The 21,615-nt window shown below is 34.7% G+C and overlaps 1 protein-coding gene across 8 annotated transcripts in view; it reads right to left on the bottom strand.

Moving 5' to 3' along the window:
• NCOA1 (nuclear receptor coactivator 1) overlaps nucleotides 1-21,615 on the bottom strand; it is a 241,129-nt gene that overhangs the window by 61,454 nt on the left and 158,060 nt on the right. For all 8 annotated transcript variants that reach the window (XM_045549164.1, XM_045549169.1, XM_045549165.1 and 5 more), the window contains 4 exons: nucleotides 19,941-20,038; nucleotides 10,019-10,196; nucleotides 4,184-4,363; nucleotides 2,767-2,862 (listed from right to left, as the gene is read on the bottom strand). In XM_045549164.1, coding sequence (XP_045405120.1) covers nucleotides 2,767-2,862; nucleotides 4,184-4,363; nucleotides 10,019-10,196; nucleotides 19,941-20,038 — 552 coding nt within the window. The remainder of the gene's footprint in view (nucleotides 1-2,766; nucleotides 2,863-4,183; nucleotides 4,364-10,018; nucleotides 10,197-19,940; nucleotides 20,039-21,615) is intronic.

Raw genomic sequence — 21,615 nt, 5'->3', positions numbered from 1 at the left:
TAAATGACTAAATTTATTATAGCTCATCTATTATTTTTAGCTAAGTCAATTCTACGATATAATAAAATGTTAGTTTTACATTTAAGTATACTTTATATTAGTCTGAATCTTTGTATAAGTGCATACAGTACAGTAATGCCCTTTTAATAGCACTTTAGTAGAAAGCAATGTAATATAAACGAAGAGTTCTACATTAGGGCCTAACAATTTCTGTTCTCAGCAATAGGTTGTATTTTTTTTTTTATTTCAAAATTTTTACAGGGGTACAAACATTTGGGTTACATCTATTGCATTTGCAGCACCCAAATCAGAGCTACAAGCATGCCCCTCCCAGACTATGCATATTGTTTTGATCAAATCACCATTCCCTCATTTGTAAATGGACTCTGTGATCTCTGAGGTTAATTTTTTTAAATGATTATGGTTATTTTTATATATTTATATATACTGTCAGGCGTGTCTAAAATTTTAATTCTGGGTCCTTGGCCAGAAATAAAACTATCAGTGATAACATTGTTCCTATAAGAATAACAGTTTTCTTTAAAACAATCCAATTTAGGATTTAATTTCTAGAAACACAATATGAAGAAAAGCTGAAATTTTGTTCCTAAATTACCTTCATAACTTTTAGGCTTCCCTCATCACTGACATTTTTTCTGTGACATGATAATCACCCTTTCCAACAGGTTTTCGTTTTGCTATCTCACAAAGCCCTTATTTGGTTTCTTTTTATATTAACCAGTAATTGATACAAAAGACCAGTTTTCTTTTTCAATGGTCTCCATTTTTCCTCCATGCAAAATTTTTTTGGTTTTCAATAAGGTTTCATTAGCTTTTTTCAGTGCTGTTCATTGGTGGAGAACGGAAAGGAACATGATACACAGTAAACTCAAAAAGGGAACATTCTCTGGACATTATTTTTACTACCTTTTATTATCTGTGTTAATTTATCCCTATTGAGTCTTTAGCAAAAGCCGTTGAGAGTTTGTCTTTAAAAACATAAGAACAGGCCTCGCTCAGTGGTTTATGCCTGTAATCCTAGCACTCTGGGAGGCTGACGTAGAAGGATAGCTTGAGCTCAGGAGTTTAAAACCAGACTGAGCAAGAGCGAGACCTGGTCTTTACAAAACATAGAAAAATTAGCTAGGTGTAGTGGCACATGCCTGTAGTCCCAACTACTCAGGAGGCTGAGGCAGGAGGATGGCTTGAGCCTAGGAGTTTGAGGTTGCAGTGAGCTATGATGATGCCATTGTACTCTAGCCTGGCAACAGAGAGAGACTCTGTCTCAATCAATAAGAACAAAGCATATAACATAGGAATATTAGAATACTGGGACTAAAAAAATTAATAATGAAATGGGATCCTATAAAAATGGTAAAAGTCAAAATGTATATTAAAACTGAACTTTCCCAAAGAGTAAAATTCAGTAGAAATGATTTTTAAAATCTCAATATGCTAAAAAGAATCTCAAGTATCTATATTTTAAAATTAGAAAGGTGAATGATATATATGTAACTCTGATGACTATCTGATGTATTAGTGTAAAGGTAAAATCAAACAATATAGGAAAAATGCTTTATAAATTATAAAGAACAATAAAATTTGTTCCTGCTGAAAGTCAAATCTGAAGTAGGTCATTAAAAAGAAGGCCTTATTTTCAGGCAGTCTCACTGTTACTCGCTTTGCGGCACTCCTGCCCTCCTTTCAGCTCTTTTCCCATACCCGTCTTACTTATCTTAGGGCTTCTGCAGCTCTGTTTCCTCAATGAGGAGCACTCATTCTGTACCAAGATGCTTCACTGCTGCCCCCTTCCAACACCCATACTTTAGATAGCTGATGCCAGACCATCCTTTGAGGCTCAAGGGCTCCTGTCAGCTCCTCAGACAGGCCTTTGTTGACCAGCTAATTTTATATATCCCCCCTTACACCATCTTACACCTGTTCTATCATAAAATGTTATTAAATTATTGATTTTTACTCAGCCATATATACCTTAAACCCAGAGACAGGCACTTCTAGGGACTCAGTTTATGCTAAATAAACTTAAAGAAAAAGAATAAAAGGGAAAAGAAATAGCCAGATACATTTAAGCATATTACAACCACCATATTCATATCCATTTGTAGTAAATATATTCATACCTACATATATTTATATACCTCCCAAATTTCTTTATTTTATTCCATGATTATGAAAAATAATTTATAATCAAATAAATATAGGTATGTGAATAGTCATAAAAAAATGTTCTCTCCAGCACCCTGCCCATGACAATGATTATAGCATCTGAAATGCATAATATCAAGAACACCATTTAGGCCAGGCAAGGTGGCTCACACCTGTAATCCTAGCACTATGAGAGGCCAAGGTGGGAGAATCAGTTGAGGTCATGAGTTTGAGGCCAGCCTGAGCAAGAGGAAGACCCCATCTCTACGAAAAATAGAAAAAATTAGCTGAGTGTGTTAGAGCGTGCCTGTAGTCCCAGCTACTTGGGAGGCTGAGGCAGGAGAATCACTTGAGCCCAGGAGTTTGAGGTTGCTGTGAGCTAGGAAGACGCCACTGCACACTAGCCAGGGCAACAGAGCAAGACTCTGTCTCAAAAACAACAACAACAAAAAGAATACCATTTAAAATGTTTTCTGTATAAGACTAGGGAGTAGAGGCTGAATATTATAGAACAGAAGGACATAACATTTTGGATATAATTAGTTTTAAGGGTGTAGTCATATTATTAATACCTATACAACATTCTGAAGTTTATAGTACCTGTAGTATCTTGCTTGGTCATAAAGGATTCTACACCCGTAATAGCTGGAGGCCGAGGTAATCGTCGTGCAATACATATCAAACATGACTGGAAATCTGCCCAAAACAAGAAGGGTGAATTGAAGGAAGGAGGATGGAAAATGGTTTATATCTATCACTTGCTTTTAATGGTTTTTATAAAAATAATACACATTACAGGACCTGATGTAATATTGGAATTCACTCTGATCTAATAGTATTTTAGAAAATAAAATTGCTGGCAACCAAAAACTGATAGTTCTAGGTAGAGAGCTGGTTAGTATAAATTATTCCTTCTAGTAAATGCTCTTACTTAAACTAGAGACTGATACATCTCATGTACTTGGATGATAACAATTAGAAGTAGTAGATTTGGTTGGCTAGCACTTCTATTGAAAAAATAGTGGTAGTAGTTTTGGTTACATATAAGCAATATTGTGTTTTTAAAAATACAATTTTGTAGTCAATTTCTTATGCTCATCAGCATTTAATGGCTATAAAGTTTATTCTTATAAACATTATGCAGATAATCATATGAAAAAAACAACCTTTAATTCTGAACAAGCATTATTTTGCTCTTGACAGAGGACTTTAAGTTTTTAAGATATGTGATTTTTTAAAAGTCCCATTTCCAAATTTTAAGGGTACTACACATAATATCACACAGCTAAAAATGAACTTTAGCCATATAAGATTTGGCAAGCGTATTTTGTAAAAGGTCCCCAGTTGACTGTGACCTCCATTTCCTGGTTGAGACCTGCTACATACATGGCCTTTTTTGCATATGACTGACTTCTTGTCTATTACCTTCCCAGATCCTTACTCCAGTTTCCAATGTGTGGTGTTCCTAAACTTAGTTCAGTCTAAGTTTACACAGAAAACTCCTCCACTGTCACATAGTTAACTAATTCCATGTTGATGCCATGTTCATATTAGAGCTTCAGTTATGTTTCCATCTGTTCCTAAGCTTTCTCCTTATAAATTACCTTGGATAGCCTGAAAAATGCCAACTCTATTCTCCAATGTTCCCTACATTCTAAACTTGAAACTTTCTAAAAAGCAGAGCTGTTCAACAGTCTGCTGCATCTGGTACATTTCCAACTGGCTGCAGTTAGTTACATATCTTATTTCTAGACAGCAAGTTGGTTTGAATTATTTGACATTTTAGTGGGAATGCCAGCTTAAAACTGAGAATCTGGAGACATATTAAAGGGGTGATGTGAGATGTTAGTAATTTTTTTTAAGTATTAAGAAATACATAGCAAATTGAGAAGCTACCATAACATACATTACAGTAACCAAAAATATTATTTGAAGAGGGCAGTTTATTAATCAATTACCTCCCTGTTCCTTAAAGTCATAGAAAAAGTAGACACTTTAAAATGACCCTTTCCTTTACCTTCTCCATCCTCTTGAATTGATTTTGGCTGTGACACAGTGAAACACTGCATAACTTCATACCGCTGGCAAGCTTCTTGGTTCTCGGTACCTGGCTCATCTGGAGGGTGAATTAGCATCCTGCAGTTAAAGGTATGGCTATTTCGTCGTGTTGCCTCTTGAGGCCAAGGAACTCCATTTACTGGGGAAGAAAAATTGATTATGTGCTTGTGAATAAGGTGAAAAAACATAAACAGCGAAGATACAAAAGACATGCTTTAAACCATCTGCCTTATTAGATATTCAGATTAAAACACAGACTGACCTCTTTAGATCTAACATCATCCTAAGGCAAAAGGATACTTATCTTATTTAGCAAATAACTGTCTACAAATTAGAAAATTATACTGTTTCCAAAAAACTATATACACTCTCCTCCCTCAAATACCCTAATTCATTAAGTTGTTATAAATAAGTTAAAGATAAAAATTAAAAATTAAAATTTACTATTTTGCTCAAAATTTTAATGTAGTTAATTAATGAGCTTTTCCATTTGTTTCCAGTTATATTTTGACAATGAAAAAATGATTAAAAACCACAGGTACATTGTTAAATAGGGGTTTTAACCGGGCAATTTTTCATTCTTAAGGGTGGGTTTTGTGTATATATGCACCTTTTTGGAGGAGAAGATTCAAAGTTTCTCAAAGGAATCTGTGACTCAAAAAAATAGAATAGGTACAGAGCAATTTTGGTTTCTTATAACTATTTTTTCTTGTGCTTTATTTTATTTAACTAGCACAATGCTATAATGGATTGAATATAGTGCCTAATCAATAAGTTATCATTTATAAAAGATTGCTAAAAAAGAAATGTTACCTGATTCAGTATAAGGAAACTGAATTCAGTTATAGAAAATATGTCTATATTGCAAGTAAAGATCACAGTGTGATGGGTCATGATTTCCCAGTCACAGTGCCATACTCAAACCATGGTGGTCATGAGGTAGTCAGAGGGTTTTTAAGGCTGCTGTCCTAGTGTTCGCAAATAACTCTCCACCAACCCACCTTTTTTTTTTATTTCATATCATCACTCTATATCTGTTAGAGAAAATCATGGAAACAAACCTACACTGGAGTACAGAGTCTTGGGTCCTGCTATTAGTTAACTGTAAGGTTTGGGTTAATTAATCTTTGATTCTCAGATGCTGCATCTTTAAGATAAAAAGATTTACTACATTATCTCTAAAGTCATTCATACTTTAACATTCTATAATAAATCACATACTATAATTGATACTATAATTCAAATATCAAACTAGTGACTTTAATAGAAACTATAATTTCAGGTCTCCAGTTACCATAGACACATACTACTTTTTTCAAAGAAGAAATAAAGTTCTATTCCATTGAGCAATAAAGAGCTATGGATAATATTTTATATACAAATTTGCTTTAGTTACATAGGATTTCTGGCCAAGGCCTTCCCTTCCACTTTTGGAGCACATATAGGATGAAGAGTAGAAGAGGGGAAAAAAATTAATATAAAAATTAACATATTCATTCATTTTTTTTTAGCACTCTCTCATGTACTAAATAATTCTTAGGAAAATTCTCCAACTAAAGTAAACAGACCTTGTGATAAAAAATGATTTTGGTTTTAAGTTTTTGTTTGTAGCTTGGTTTGACTGTTTACCCTGATCTTTTTTTTTTTTTTTTTGAGACAGAGTCTCACTCTCTTGCCCTGGGTAGAGTGCAGTGGCTCACTATAACCACAAACTCCTGGGCTCAAGCAATCCTCCTGCCTCAGCCTCCCAAATAGCTGTGATTGGAGGCACGCACCACCACACTCAGCTAATTTTTCTATTTTTAGTAAAAACGGAGGTCTCGCTCTTGCTCAGGTTGGTCGCAAATTCGTGACCTCAAGCAAGCCTTCTGCCTTGGCCTCCCAGATTGCTAGGATTACAGGCATGAGCCAATGTACCCAAAGTGATCTATTCATCTTTAAGGGACAGTTTCAACTTTCTGAAAATATTTGCAAAGAAGGCTACTTGTTAAATGTTGCTAGAGGAAATTCAGCTAAATATCTAATTACTCCCAGTTCTGGTGAAAGAAAAGAGGGTAGAGAAAAGGAAGACAACAGGGCAGAGGAGTAGTTAGGGATCAGGCATATGGATCCAAGAGAAGAACAGACAGCAGTGAGGAAGAGAAAGGCACTTCCTTGAAGTTTAATTTCATAGCCTATTATAGGGGTCATTATACCTAAACTGTTAAGAAAAACTTTTAGAGAAGTTTTATAAAAAAGCTGAGAACTCATCATCATAATAAAGCAACCAAAGTAATTCTGGTGACAATTTACGTGGGAACTATCATATCTTCTTAAAGTAATACTGTTATACTACTACTACAACTAATAAAAATAATAATTAAAAGCAAGATCACCTCAAACAAATAGATTCCTCCAATATAAGCTGGTAAATATTTAGGTGATATTTCTAGATACCCTGTATTTCAATAGATTAGATTTCTTTTAAGTTATCCAAATTACACAACAGAGCTTAAAACTTTTTTGAACCTAAATCTCCTTTAAAACAGTATGTATTAAACTACATTTTTGTGAAAAGAGACAACAGCATCACAAATACAAGGCTCTGTATTTTCTGTGGAATAGAAACAAGAGGATAGACCTAGATTAGAGGTATACAGCTTCTGACAAAACTCATTATTTTGTATTTGACTGTTTAGATTATCTAGGTTAGAAGCATCTTACCTAACCTTTTGCAATTACTTTCTTTTAACTCATCACATGATTCCTCTTTAAAAGGATAAATGCTACTGCTCATGTTAAAAAAACTGGTAACACAAATAAGCCCAAAGTATTACAAAACAAAACAACAAGAGCCGTTTTTTCAGGTTTAAGTAGCAGCTACAATTTTAAAAAGAAGAACTGAACTATCCTAATAGATGTGATCTATAAAAAAATTTGCCTTGCTAATATAATATCAATGGAACAGAGCTAAGGAGCATATTATGAAAGGACAAGATTATCCTTCTTTGAAATCAGTTTCTACGCTAAAAACATAATGTAAAAACATCTAGTAGCTGTGTATAATACATTATTATACCTCATTCATGAAATTAAAAGCTCTACAACATTTAGATAAAGCCAGTAATAGTAATAACAATAGCTAAAACTTAAAGAGAATTTAATGGCAGCCAGGAAATGCTAAGTACCTTAACCTTTCTGTGAAAGTTGAGGCCTAGAGGGGTCAAGTGTCTTGTCCAAGGTCACACAGCTAGGAAAGTGGTAGAGCCAGAACACATTGCCCATGTCTATTTTATACCAAAATGCCACTATGGTTTCCCCATCATTTGAGATATAAATGCCATCAATTTAGGAATAGAACTGCTTTAAAAAAATTTTTTTTCAAACGTCAAGTTCCAATTTATTAGAACTTCACAAATAAGTCAGTCTATGTTCACTAATATCTCATCCTTTGTAATCTTAGCCTTTCACAATATAATTTTTTTATAACCATTTGTGCAAATACATCTATGCGTACTTGTTCTTTTAGACAAAATCTCTCACCATACCAGCTTCCCAGTGTTCATATTTTATTTTTGTTTATAAATAAAATGTTATGATTAAAAGGTATAGATTTTAGACACTGAAATCTTCCAAAGCAGTAAATTTAAAAGCAATTTTGAAGAGTGACTTTTAACTTTTTTCTTCACAATTTCTCCTTGAGAATAACAAACCAAAAATAAGGCAATCTTTTGAATCATATAAGTGATATATGTATACAAAGTGAATACAGTATAAATAATAATCTCAATTTTTTTCTTCAAATTTCTTCCTTGATAACTTCTGAGTCTTGATATGATATTTTTTCCAGAGGTTGATAATATAATACATATAAAATGACTCTGCTTTGTCTTTTTCTTTGATTTTCTAATAATTTGATTGTTCTAATAACGGAGGTTTAAAGATAGGTACTGTAAGTTATTTTCTCGTAAATGCTTGTTAGAAATATCTTGAAAGAAGCTATTGGCTTTTCCAAGTTAATGCAGTGGGCTTTATTCTTTTGACGTGATCATCTCATTGGTTTCTAATGGATTATCAACCAACACTGGAAAACTAGGTGATCTACTCTGTTCCTATTGAGCTTGCTCTATCTTTGCTTGTCTATTGTATTTTATAGTAAAGGAAGCGGTATTATTTTTTCAATGTTTCCATTCTTTCATTATTTGGAGCAATGAGAGAGAGAGATACCTCTGCAGAAGAAACTTCATATTCCTCCCTACAATGAAAGGAGGCTGCTCAGAGAAGGTAACAGTGAATTGTCAGACCAGCTAAGGCGTACTGTCCTGTATGTAGCTGGGACCAGCATCACCAACACATCAGCTAGTAGATGACACTCCCTCCATATTTACCTACTGGCAGTGACCTGGAAGAACCTGAGTAGTCACAGATCTACAGTATCCTGAGAACCAGGCAGGGATGGGGTAATGTGGCCCTTCCATAAACAATGAGCTCCTTCTCTTCAGGAGTCAGAAAACAGTTCAGCCTTGTTTTCTGTGACCTCAGGCCTCCTCCCAACCAGGCAAGCTGCTAAACCCAACAGATACCTTGCTACCCCAGATGAGACTAAAATTAAATTAGTTTTTTCCAATGAGAAAGTAAAATGTAATGGCTCAGTTAAACCCATATGTCAGTAGTCCTTAAAATTTCTCGGATAGTAGAACAAAAGAAATCTAGAGTCCACAGCAAGGGAAAGAAGTCTAAGCATTACCTCCAGTTGTTTGACTTCCCTGACCACGTGCCTCAGTTCCGATACTAAATGGGGCACTAGAATCCTCCTTCCTCTAAAATTCAGATACTTTATTGCACAGTATCTATGTGGAAAATTGATGTGTGATAAATTTATCTGTGCAATTGGTTTTATTTCGGAGTTCATTGAACAAAGAAATGATGGGATCAAAGAAGAACAAAAAATCTGAAATGGAATGGAATCTGAAATGGAATATAAAAAGTTTCCTATTTGCCAACAAAATGTACACTGACTATTGAAAAACACACCCACTTAATGGAGACATGGGAATCCAGTCACTAGGTGTAACTGGAGCCTGAGCACTGAAAAAGTCTAGAGGAGCCTGAAAATTCAAGAAGTAAACAAAGGGCTGCTGTTAGTCCACCCATGGCTTTACAAGAGTTGGTAAAAAGTTTCCTAATTCCTAAGGACGCAGCCCTGCCCCAGGCACATGGCTTAGTGAACGGAATAGAGGCTAGAAATCAGACCATTCATCCTCTTAGCTAGGCTCCTTGGCAGTGAACAACCCCTCGAACCATACTTGGAACTCCTGAGTTTAACAGCATGTACAACTAAAAATGTTAATTTTAGTAGTATGTAATATGACATATATTACCTCCTCCTTACCCCCTCCTCTATCCCTTTCTTCTTTCTCTCCTTTTTTTCTTTGAGTAGAGTAGTGGAAAGGATACACATTTGTCTCTTTCTTAAACAAAATCAAAATCAAAAACAAAGGGAATTGCATGCAGAAGGTTCTGTGGCAAGGCAACTCACTGCTCTGCCTCCCACTACTGGCACATGACCACAGCATAAACCGTATAGAGGAAGAAGATGAAAGAATGCTCTCTATCAGCTATTTGATGATACTGCCCTTCATATTTATGCGTGAGGCTGAAACTACATTCAAAAAATATTTTAAATGTATTCTATAACGTAGTATATAATTCTATGTATTATGAATATAATGATCACATTATTATAGATTACATATATTATATAAGGAGAAGCTACAGAGGGCTAGTATTCTTTTAAAAACAGATTTCTTTTTACCTAGTGATTTTGGTAGCAGATTCTTCACAAATTCTGCATGATCCCCCACGTGTAGTATGCTGTAGACGCTGGTATTCATTAATTCCTCTTGATTGTAACCCAAGTAGCTGGTTACATTCTCTGACACAAACACAATTCTCCCTTCACAGTTCACAACAAAGAAAAATCCATCCAAAGCCTGCAAAGCCAAAAAAGGATTTAAAAGTTGGGAGGTGAAAAGATAAAAGAAAAATAAATATATACATTTCTCTATTAAAAGAGAGCTCAGAAATATATTAATATTTCAAGTTTTAGGGTTTTTGTTTATTTGTTTTGAGAGAGGGTCTCACTCTGTCACCTGGGCTAGAGCGAAGTGGCATCATCACAGCTCACTGAAACCTCAAACACCTGGGCTCAAACAAGCCTCTGCTTCCGCTTCCTGAGTAGCTAGAACTACAGGTGCTGCCACCACATCCAGCTAATTTTCCTGTTTTTTACAGAGACAGGGTCTTGCTCTTGCTTAGGATGGTCTCGAACTCTTGGCCTCAAGCAATCCTCCTGCCTTGGCCTCCCAAAGCGCTAGGATTATAGATGTGAGCCACTGCATCTGGCCCATATTTCAAGTTGTAAGACTGCATATTATTCTCTGTGAAGGGGCTAGGGTTTTTAAATGGAAGGTACATTAATGTTTCAAGTAGGCATAGATGAATATCTCAATGTTCTTTCTTAGAAATAAATTTTTTGGTAGCAGATATGAAGTGAAGGATTGTCCCATTCATTCAGTCATAAACATCTGTAAATTGTGTAGGTTAAGACCTACTCTCTGCCCTCAAGGAACTTGTGATACAGTGGGAGAGAGAGTCATAAACAAAATATCGTGATAAATGCAGTATCAGAGACAAACACAAAATAGACTCGGAGCACACAGAAGGATGCCTAATTTGGGATTGGGGTTGGGAAAAAAGAAAGGTTTCTTACGGATCCCTACCTGATTTATAAAAGGCGTCATGAAGGAGGGGAAGAGGACTGAGGGAAGAACATTCTAGGCAGTGGAGAGAGCATAGCACAAAAAGGAAACGACTGAGCAGTTTGGAGTTGCTGGGGTATATGGCATGAAGCAGCCTGCTGGCAGGAAGTGAGTCAGCAGAGGAGCCTCCCCTGCACGGAGATAGAGCCAGGGGTTTCCCAAAAGGAGATATATGTGTCCCAAGGGCCCGTAATATTCACAGGACTGCAGAAAAAAAGTTAGAACCTCTATTTATATTGTAGTCTAAAACATAAGAAAGAAATTAAGCTTAATAAACACACTGACAGCCTAGTGCTTCACTAAGTCCAGCCAGTCACATATCACGAACCCTGGAATCCTGAGGGAAGATCCAGAATGCAGAGGTTGATAGGGGCACCTCACTTATTTGTAATCCTTCCATTTATTGCAACACGTTGCAGTTTACCTGCTGCAGAATGTATATAAACAACAAAAAACAAGATCTTTAAAAAATAGAACATTTATAGAATTTTGTACCATGATGTAAAATGACGATAAAAAATCCTTTGTATCACACAGGGGTCTGTTGGTTATCTGTAGCAAGATACTTAAAAGAGCTGTCCTAACAATGCTGATAGGCTACTCATTTTTCTTTTTAAAAAAGGCCAGTGTCCCAAACTTGCAACCTAGCAGATATTTACCAGAAAATAAACACAATTTTTTCCTTTAGGGTCAAGATGAAATTTTAAGAATGAATAAAAAGTAAACTGCTTTTCAAAAAGACACTTATGCTATAGAGACAGCACGTGAAAATGGATGCTAGGAAATGTTACCATGGTTACCATTTTGTTGCTGAAAATGACATGAATCACCTGTAAAATTTACCTTATCTCCTTAGTTTAAAAATTTAGAGCATTTTACCTGTTGAAAAATTTTCAGAGTTTTAGTGGACCTTGACACTATTTTTGAAAAATGTGAAAATGTTAACATTTTCTGATTAGTTTGGAAGAATCACTTTTTAAGATCAAAGAAAATAGAATGTCAATAAAAAACCTCTGTGTAATTGGTAGATAGGATTTAAAATGAGTATCACAATTTAGTAAATGCATCCAATGATATACTTTGCAATTGCATCTACCTCATTTTTGTGAGGTATCTTTTTCAGCTAAGATTATTATTTTTAATTGACAAAAAATTTACATACGGCATACATGTCTTGAAATATGTATAAATTGTAGAATGGCTAAATCAAGCTAATTAACATATTACCTCATATACTTAACATTTTTTGTGGGAAAGACATTTAAAATCTACTCTCTTGGCAATTTTCAAGTAGATAACAATTGTTATTAACTATAGTCACCATGGTGTACAATAGATTTCTTGAACTTATCCCTCCTGTCTAAATGCAATTTTTTATCATTTGATCAGCATCTCCCCAATCTCCACCCCCCTTGCCCCATGCCCTGGTAACCACCATTCTATTCTCTGCTATGAATTTGACTTTCTTAGATTCCACATATAAGTGAAATCTTCTGTGCCTAGCTTATTTCACCTAGCATGTCTTCCAGGTTCATCCATGTTGTAGCAAATGACAGGATTTCTTTTGTTTTTTTTTTTTTTGTTTTAAGGCTGAATAGTATTCCACTGTGAATGTATATCACATTTTCTTTATCCATTCATCCATTTTTGGATACTTAGGTTAAAATGCAAATTAAGACCCCAAAGAGATACCACTTCATACCTGTTAGAATGGCTATTGTCAAAAAGATATAACAAGTGTCAGTGAGGATGTGGAGAAAGGAGAATCCTGTACACTCTTGATGGGAATGTAAATTAGTACATCTATTATATTATGGAAAAAAGCAGGGAAGTTCCTCAAAAAATTAAAAAAAGAACTACTATATGATCCAGCAATCCCACTACAGGGTATATGTCTAAAAGAAATGAAATCAGTATGTCAAAGATATACCTATACTCCCATGTTTCTTAAAGCATTATTCACAATAGCCAAGATACAGAATCAGCCTAAGTGTCCATCAATGGATAAACAGATAAGATTATTATTTAAACCAAATATTAAAATAAATTAAACTTATAAATACATCTCCAAATCATTCCATCACAAACAATATAACCAAGATTTTTATAAATAATGGAGTACAACCCATTGTTCTCATTAAAAATATTGCTACTCTGGGAGGCCGAGGTGGGAGGATTGCTTGAGGTCAGGAGTTCGAGACTAGCCTCAGCAAGAGTGATACCCCATCTCTACTAAAAATAGAAAAGTGAGCCGGGCCTGGTGGCAAGTGCCTGTAGTCCCAGCTACTTAGGAGGCTGAGGCAGAAGGATCACCCGAGATTAGGAGTTTGAGGTTGCAGTGAGCTATGATGATGCCACTGCACTGTAGCTAGGGCAACAGAACGAGAGACTGTCTCAAAAAAAAAAAAAAGCTAATATTTTCTTTAGCAAGAAAAAAATAATAAAGCTATTTTTCCTTTCTGTACTTTAATAGACAAAGAATAAGGCTATTTTTATTCTACCTGATTGCTGCGATTATTTCTCACTTAGTTCATAAAGCAAAGGAGAGAGGGATGTAGTTAACAATCTTAAAACCTCAACACGAGATAGATAAACTCTTTGCTAAAGTATTTTGGGTTTAGATGAACACAGGAAAGCATGCTCACATCTAACTAACTTCGTTTTTTTTATAACCTCAGATTAACTATAAATCTCATAGTAGATGATCAATATGTATTTATTTGCCTTGCAGTTTATATAAACACAGGGATAACTAAAATACAGATTTTTAAAAAATAGATTTAAAATTCTTTCAAAAATGTTCTTAGCTGCTAATTGAAACAGTATAAATACAATTTAACTTCCTTAAGTTTTTGTTTTTTCTTATAAATGAAATATATGCTTTTAAGAAAATTTAAAATATGAAAGTGAGGTCAATACTAGAAGATCTTCCAAAATCCTACCCTCAAGAGATTAGTAACATTTTTAGGGAATAGTTTTTTAGACTATTCCTACGAATGTAGAAACATCTCTGCTTTCTTTTTTCTTTTTATCATTTATTTCCATTTTTGATGTTTCCAAATATTTTTTAAAAAGGCAAGATTCTTACACCAATTATCTCACATGAGACCATGCAAAGCAATTGAGTGTGTACAACAATCATTTTCCCCTTCTGTTCTGCTGCTTTATACAACAGTGTGATCGACAAAATTGGATGGCATGTACCTGGTTGGAAAATGTCATCTCTTTACAAAAAACAGCATGCTGGACAGTTTCTATTTTGTCCGCCAGTCAATTCACAATTAACAACTTATTTTCTGTTTTTTATTTAGGAGGTACATGGAACTGAAAATTTTAACTGCCCGATTTTATTCAATCAGCCCACAAAAAATCACAAATGACAGACTGAACACTGCAAATTTGGGAGGCTGAAATAATAGACACCATTTGTTATCTTTAGCAGATTCAAATATTTAGCCTGAAAATGTGGCTTTTTCTCTTAACAGAAATAAATCTTAGAGCCTTCCTTCTAATTTTTCTAGATTAGGTTCCAGAAGAATAGTGAAGAACCCCCTGAAAAATTTACAGTGTGAAACTATTCTGTTGAATTATAGAAACTTTTGCTATCTGCATAGACTAAAGACAGTTGGTTTGCTAAATGACAGTGAAGAAAATCCTGACTCAAATGGCACTACTTAGTTCAAATGTTTCTGACCAAAGAAAATCATACAATAATATTTATAGGCTAACTTTAAGGAGATGGTTGACATTAACACTGTACATATTTTTCATGCAAAATACATAGTCTAAAAATTTATAAAGTAAGTTCATGCATTATTATCTCCAAGAATATCACGTACAAGATAAACCGCCCCCCAAATACTTGTAGAAACATCGCTGCTTTCTAAAAGTATGTCTATTAATATAATCTGCTATTACTTGTTCTATAAGTTTCCCTCATATGTTGTGCATATAACTAACTTCCAGTGTGCTCCTGGGAAGGAATCTTCCTGTTCTTCTAAAGCCTGACACTTGGTCTTGCGTTGTGCTGCACACAGAGATAATAACAAATGCCTGTCCATTAAGTACAACATAATCAATCTGAGAGCTTTCCCCTCTGCCCTGGATGTCATCCTTTGAAGAGGAGCACCTTGTGTCTCACAGCAGGGTTCACATTAGCCAAGCTTCTCAAAGGGCCCTGGGCTTTAAATGAGACTAACACCCAAGTGTCAGTCACTTGTAAAATTTCTGGAAATAAAATACATAATTCTTAACAATTTTATAGCCTCTGAGGGGAAAAAGACAAGTACACACAGTTATGATAAAGTACAATAGAGGAACTCACAGAAGTTAAGGACAAAGGGAGGTACCCACAGTGGGGGAAGGGATGTTTGTCATTGGTGAGGATTCTTGAAGGAGGCTTCCCGACAGCAGAGTCAAGGCTTGAAGAATACAAAGAAGTAACAGGTGGATGAGGGGTGGAAAGGACATTCAAGACAGAGGAAACAGCTCAGAGATTAAAAAAGAAGATGATGCAGTAGCAGCAACAGCAGCCGCCTTCCTGTATGCCCACTTGTCATATGTGTGTTATATTTAACAGAAAAAGCTTCAAAGAAAAGCACAAATAATAATAATAATAATAATAATAATAATAAGGAATTTATCCTGAAGGCAATGGGGGTCATCTTAAGGCAATGTTTTTAAGCCAGAGAGTGATATGATCTGCTTTTTCAAAGACTCTGGAGGTGGGTGTGGCCTGCAGATCTGAGGAAGGAGATCTGCTGCAATGCTATTGTGACACTCCAGTTCAAATGAGAGCCTGAATTAAGGCAATGGAAATGGAAGAGATGGAAGAGAACTTAACAGAGGCAGAACAAATAGCATTTGGTGACCTCTTGCCGCTGTGGGAGCTGAGCATTTGTAGCGACTCTTTTATTAATGACTGTAGGGTTCTGGTAGGTAAGTCTCTTTCCCTGAGAAAGCGTATACCGTGGGGGGATATATAGTCTTCTCTTTTATCTTTTTTTCCTTTTTTTAAACAGGAAATAAAGGGGGAGTATAAATTTAGTTTTAGAAGTATTACATTTGAAATGACTAAGGAACAGTCAAATGGAGATGTTTAAAAGGCTGCAGGATATAATGAAAAAGAAACTTGGAAGAGAGATTTGGTAAGGACAGACTTTCGCAACACATAGGTAAATACAGTAATCATTTGGGTTTCTTGTGTATTTGTTTTTAACTACAATCATCTTTTCCCTTCTCAAAGAATACTCTGATTTCCTCTGGGGAATCATTTCTTCCCCATTAAATAAGGTATTGTGGGATTTTTAATCAGCCCACTGAGAGACTTCTTCCCAAACTGTGAACCTTGAGAAGTACAAAAAGCTAAACATAGCTGGAGTACATTCATTCTAGCAGCAGGACACTGCCTGGATGGTTTTAAGAGACCAGTCATATAAATTTTTACTTTCTAGCCTCCTTAAGATGTCTTGGTTTTATCCTGTTTCCAAGCATGGTTCTGTGATATCCAAATAGCACTCCAATAAATTCACATTTGCTTAATTTAGTCAGAATTGGTGTCTGTTGCTTGAAATCAGAAAAATCTAATTGATATTATACATATATACATGAATATGTTGTAAAGACATAGACACGGATAAAACTTCCCAGGAAATGTGCACAGAATTAAAAAAGGGAAAGAACCAAGGCCAGAATCCTGGGGGATACTAACATTTAAGAGGCAGTTAGAGAAAAAGAAAACTGAGAATGAGGCTGAGGAGTAGCCAGAGATAAAGGAGAAAGTACTGTCAAGCCATGGGAAGTTTTAAGGAAGAGCAGGGGGCCAAGGGGGAGATGATCAACAAGTGTCAAAAGCCACACAGAAATGTAGGAAATGAAACAAAGCAAAGTAAGGAAGCTTGAATGTACATGCAAGGTACAGGGAGACCTGGACTGAAACAGAGACGTTTTTCTTGGGGAGCAATGGGAAATAAAGGGGGTAAGAGATGGATAATGCAGAGCTTTGAATAGGAGGCAGAGGAATTTAGACAGCAAAGAGAAGAAATGGGGAGCTTAAAAAAATAATGCTACTTTAATGAGTACTAACTATGTGCCATTCTTAATTCGTGTTACCTTTACTTTATGTTAAAAGTAAAAAGGAATAAATTTAATACTGAATAATGAGAATTTCTCATATTATGATGGGTATTTGGTCACTTTAGAACTAGAGGTTTCTGTAATGATGAAAAAAATATCCTGTATCTGTGCTGTCGAATATAGTGGCAACAAACCACATGTGGATACCTAACATTTCAAATGTGGGTGGTGAGATTCAGACATTGAATTTTTAACTTTATTTAATTTAAATTTTAATAGCCACATATAGCTAGTGGCTATCATATTGAATAGTGTAGCTCTAGACTGCAGCCTGGATAATTCAGTGGAAAATCTCTTAATACCTTTTCTGCCTTTCCTGTCTTGGATGCTCTGGATTAAACTCCATAAAGTTTAAGTCAACAGGGACAAGGCTGGGGAATAAAGAAAACGAGATGGAAAAATATTAGGTTGTCAATTAAGGCAACTTTGAAGTCTGCAAAATCTCACAATTCTATTATATTTTATAGTCTCTATTTCATATATGTATAGCTCGTATAAAATTATTATTAGTTCCTTGAGGTCTAGAAGACCAATACATTTCTATTCTGTTTTTGAAGTTTCTAATTTGATGTGTTCTTTCATATATGACAATGCTTGCCTAATGACATTTAATTCATGTGTAATATGTTAGTTTTCCTTTGATTCACAGCGATTTTTACAGTAATAACATCAGCTAAGAAATTAATTCTTACTTTGTCTTCTTATAATAGTTTTGAATGGATGCTTTCCTGGCATTTGTCTATTCATTTTAAATTGTTTTGGACTTTTCTCATATGGCAATAACAAATGTTTACATAAACTAAAGTAAAAATTTATGTGACTAAAGCAGCAGCAGTAGTACTCTTTGTTTACAGTTGTGCTGCATTCAGTTTATGGATAATGTTTGCTCTCCTTGTTTATCTGTGTGGTTGTGGAGAGACCAGGATTCAAATGATTACGGTTTTTCCTACAGGAACCCCAGCTATTTAATGAGTTGAAAGGAGATATGAAGTTCTGGAGCCAGTGTAAAAACATAGGGCAATAAGTGCGCAGACAGAACCCTCAAAGGGTATAAAAACTGTATACACTAGAAGGTATAAAAAGAATAGTCTACTAACATCCTGCAGAGTATGTCTAGAGGACATAAGCAATAGTGCAAGGATGGACCAGGTCTCCAGGAGAGGCTCACCTGTAATCAAGTAGTAGAATGGTAGCAGGTGGTAGCAGGAGGCAGAGACAAGGGTGGAAGTGGGAAATGAGCATAAGATACCTATTTATTTTCCTCCAGAAATTTATATAAAATTTTTCAAAATATAGCAAAGTTGAAAGAATTCTGTAGTCAACATCTGTATATCTGCCACTTTAGATTCTACCATTAACATTTCTACTATACTTGTAACAACAGTTTTCCAAGATGTAGTCAAGTGTCATGCAAGCAATTTGACAGGATATGAAAAGAATAAAAAAATCAGAAATCAGCATCCATAACTATACCCCAATTATATATGTGTATGTACTCGCTCAGAGAATAGTTTCTATCCCTGTTTTAATGGCTAATATCATTGATATTTTACAATTCTACAAAATTGTGTGTTTGTTCTCCTAATAAAAATCATTAAAACCAGTAAAGTAACAAAGCACTTGTATATTGTGGAGATGAAATAAAGAATTTAGATTTTGAGGGGGGAATTCCTAATAGGAGAGTCAAAAATATTTAGCAGCTTGTTAAAAGTACAGGAAGGGAGTATGGGAAGAGGTAAAGGCAAGAAGTACACATTTGGGTGCTGTCTCTATTGAGATGAAAGTGAAGCAATGAGAATACATCATATTTCTGGGGCTGGAAAAGAAAGAACTGAATTTTGAGACTGTTTTCACATTAGTGGTAGGTAGAGGGAATTATGGTTAATACAAAAGAAAGAGTTCTCAAGTTAGGGTAATAGCACAAAACATATAAAGGAGATAGAAAATAAAGAGACCTATGCAAGTCTGAGTTGTTAGGGAGACTTTACCAGAAAGGAGTGTTGTGAGGAAAAATAAGGAAAGGAGAAATTATTTTATATATATGTGTGTATATATACATATATTCATATACACACATGTAAATATATATAAAATTAGGCCTAGAGAGAGAAAGGCATATGCTGTGAGGGATCAGAGAGAGAGAGAGAATGTTTTTAAACATTCATGTAGGAGAGAAGCATTTAAGGTGACGAGTATGCTTGGGAACAAAACATCTGTATTGAGAATACAGAGTAAAGATTAGATAGGAAATGCAGGGGTGGAAACTACACAGTAATTCAAGCTTAAAAGTTCTTCATATTACAAAGTGTGATAGTTAAAATAGTAATTCTCTTGGAATGTTTATACAAACAATTTAAAAATTTTTATTCAGAAAACTTTTCAGAAAAACACTCACTGCAATAAACTTAGGCATCCCTCACTCAAAAGTAAAATTCTACAGTACATATAAAGATAACATGAGCTAGCTAAATAATTCCAATGTTTTATTTTCTTAACTAGTCCTAACCAACCCAAAAGCAAAGCCATATAGTCGGCTTCAGTCTTCCATCTGACTATTCAGATGCCTTTATGAAAATTTCTCATGTTCATTGTTCACATTTAATTCTGAAATAGCAACTGTCAGTTTTCATAATAAAATAATTATAAAAAGTTCTTTAAAATTTTATTTTGTTTTTAATTTATTAATTGGATATAAGGCATAAAATAAGATAAAGAAAAGAACAAATTGGCTACAACAAAGATTTGATTTTAATCACTTTCTGGGTCAATGAGGACACCTACCTCCAAAAGAAGAGGTCCCAGGGATTCCTTTTCTATCACTCCTTGACTACTTGATGAGATGTCTGATTTTTGTACATCGTCATCAGTTGTTGATTTCTCTGTAATGAAGAAACGTTAAAAAGCACATATCTGAAAAGGGCTCATTTCCATAAGGGCAAGTTTATGATGACATAGATTCACCTAATTTCAGATTCAAATAACATTTATGTAGTATCTAGACACTTACACACTTAATCTTAGTTATACTCATTTTATGGATGATAAAATAGAGCATCACAGAGGTTAAATAATGTGCCCCAAATCATATAACTAGTAGTAAAGGATAGCATGAGGATATGAATACTGACTGCCCAAGTCAAGTGTTTGAACAAAGAGAAAATACATAGCCTTTTAAAAAAAAGTCCATATCAGAAGTTTTTGAGAAACAGATAAATTGTAAAAGAGTGATTATTTCTTCCATTTTTTTCTCTTTCTTTTTCTGATTTGATCAATTGCCATTGAAGAGAGAATGAAGATATGACAGTTCCTTGTGAGAGCCTGTGTGAACTTGCTAACATTTCACATTCATGTCATGTTGCTCTGACTGATAAAACTGTATCTATTAAATGATTTGGAGCTCTTTTGTGTAGTGATGTTGAAAAATCCATCACCTTAAAGCAGCATCATACTTAAATAATAAATGTTTCCAATCTGTCAGACCAGTTAGTTCACCAAAAACCAAATATGGTATTATTGAATATAGATATCCATTTTTTTCAGTTTAAAATATGAAGTATTTAAAATATCCCCCCAGATACAGAAAATTATATAGCATACATTCATATAGCCATTATCCAGTTTTCACAGATGTTAACATCATTTGGTTCAAGTCTTTCCCTTTTAAATAAATATATGTTGTAAAAACAGCTAAAGCCTTGCCACCCTTCCTCCTCTGTCCCTTTTTTCAGAAGTAACCATTATTCTGAGGTTGGCATAAGCACGTTTTAACACTTTTACTACATGATTTCATAAATAACATATTATTGCTTCATGATTTAATGTTTACATAAACATATACAGTCATATATATAGTTGGCGCTCCATATCTGTGGATTGTTGCATGTTCAAAAATTGCATCTGTACTGAACATGTACAGACTTTTTTTGGTCACTATTCCCTAAACAATACAGTACAACAACTATTTACATGGCATTTACATTGTAGTAGGTATTATAGGTAATCTAGAGATGATTTAAAGTATATGGGAGGATTTGCATAGGTTATATGCAAATACTATGTCATTTTATATCAGAGACTCGAGCATTCTCAGATTTTAGTATCCGTGGGAGGTCCTGGAACCAATTCCCTACAGATACCAAGGGACAACCATATAGAATTTTTCAAATTACTCTTTCCACTCAATATTATGTTTGAGATTTAACCACATTCATACATCTAGATTTGATTCATTCATTTTAACTGCTGCATAGTATTACATTATATAAGTAACCCATGTTGATTTGTCTATTTCCTTACTGGTGGGCCTTTTGACTACTACAGTGCTATAATAAACTATTTTCAATATTTCCTCCTTTGTACATGTGTCACTGTTTCTTCAGGGTAAATTCTATAAATGAAATGGCAGGATCATAAGGCCTACGTAACTTCAACATTACTACGTATTGATGAATTGCTC

The sequence above is a fragment of the Lemur catta genome, chromosome 4 (assembly GCF_020740605.2).
Source record: "Lemur catta isolate mLemCat1 chromosome 4, mLemCat1.pri, whole genome shotgun sequence".
NCBI lineage: Eukaryota > Metazoa > Chordata > Mammalia > Primates > Lemuridae > Lemur > Lemur catta.
The sequence above is the reverse complement of the archived record's forward strand: the minus strand, read 5'-3'. Positions and strand labels throughout refer to the sequence as shown.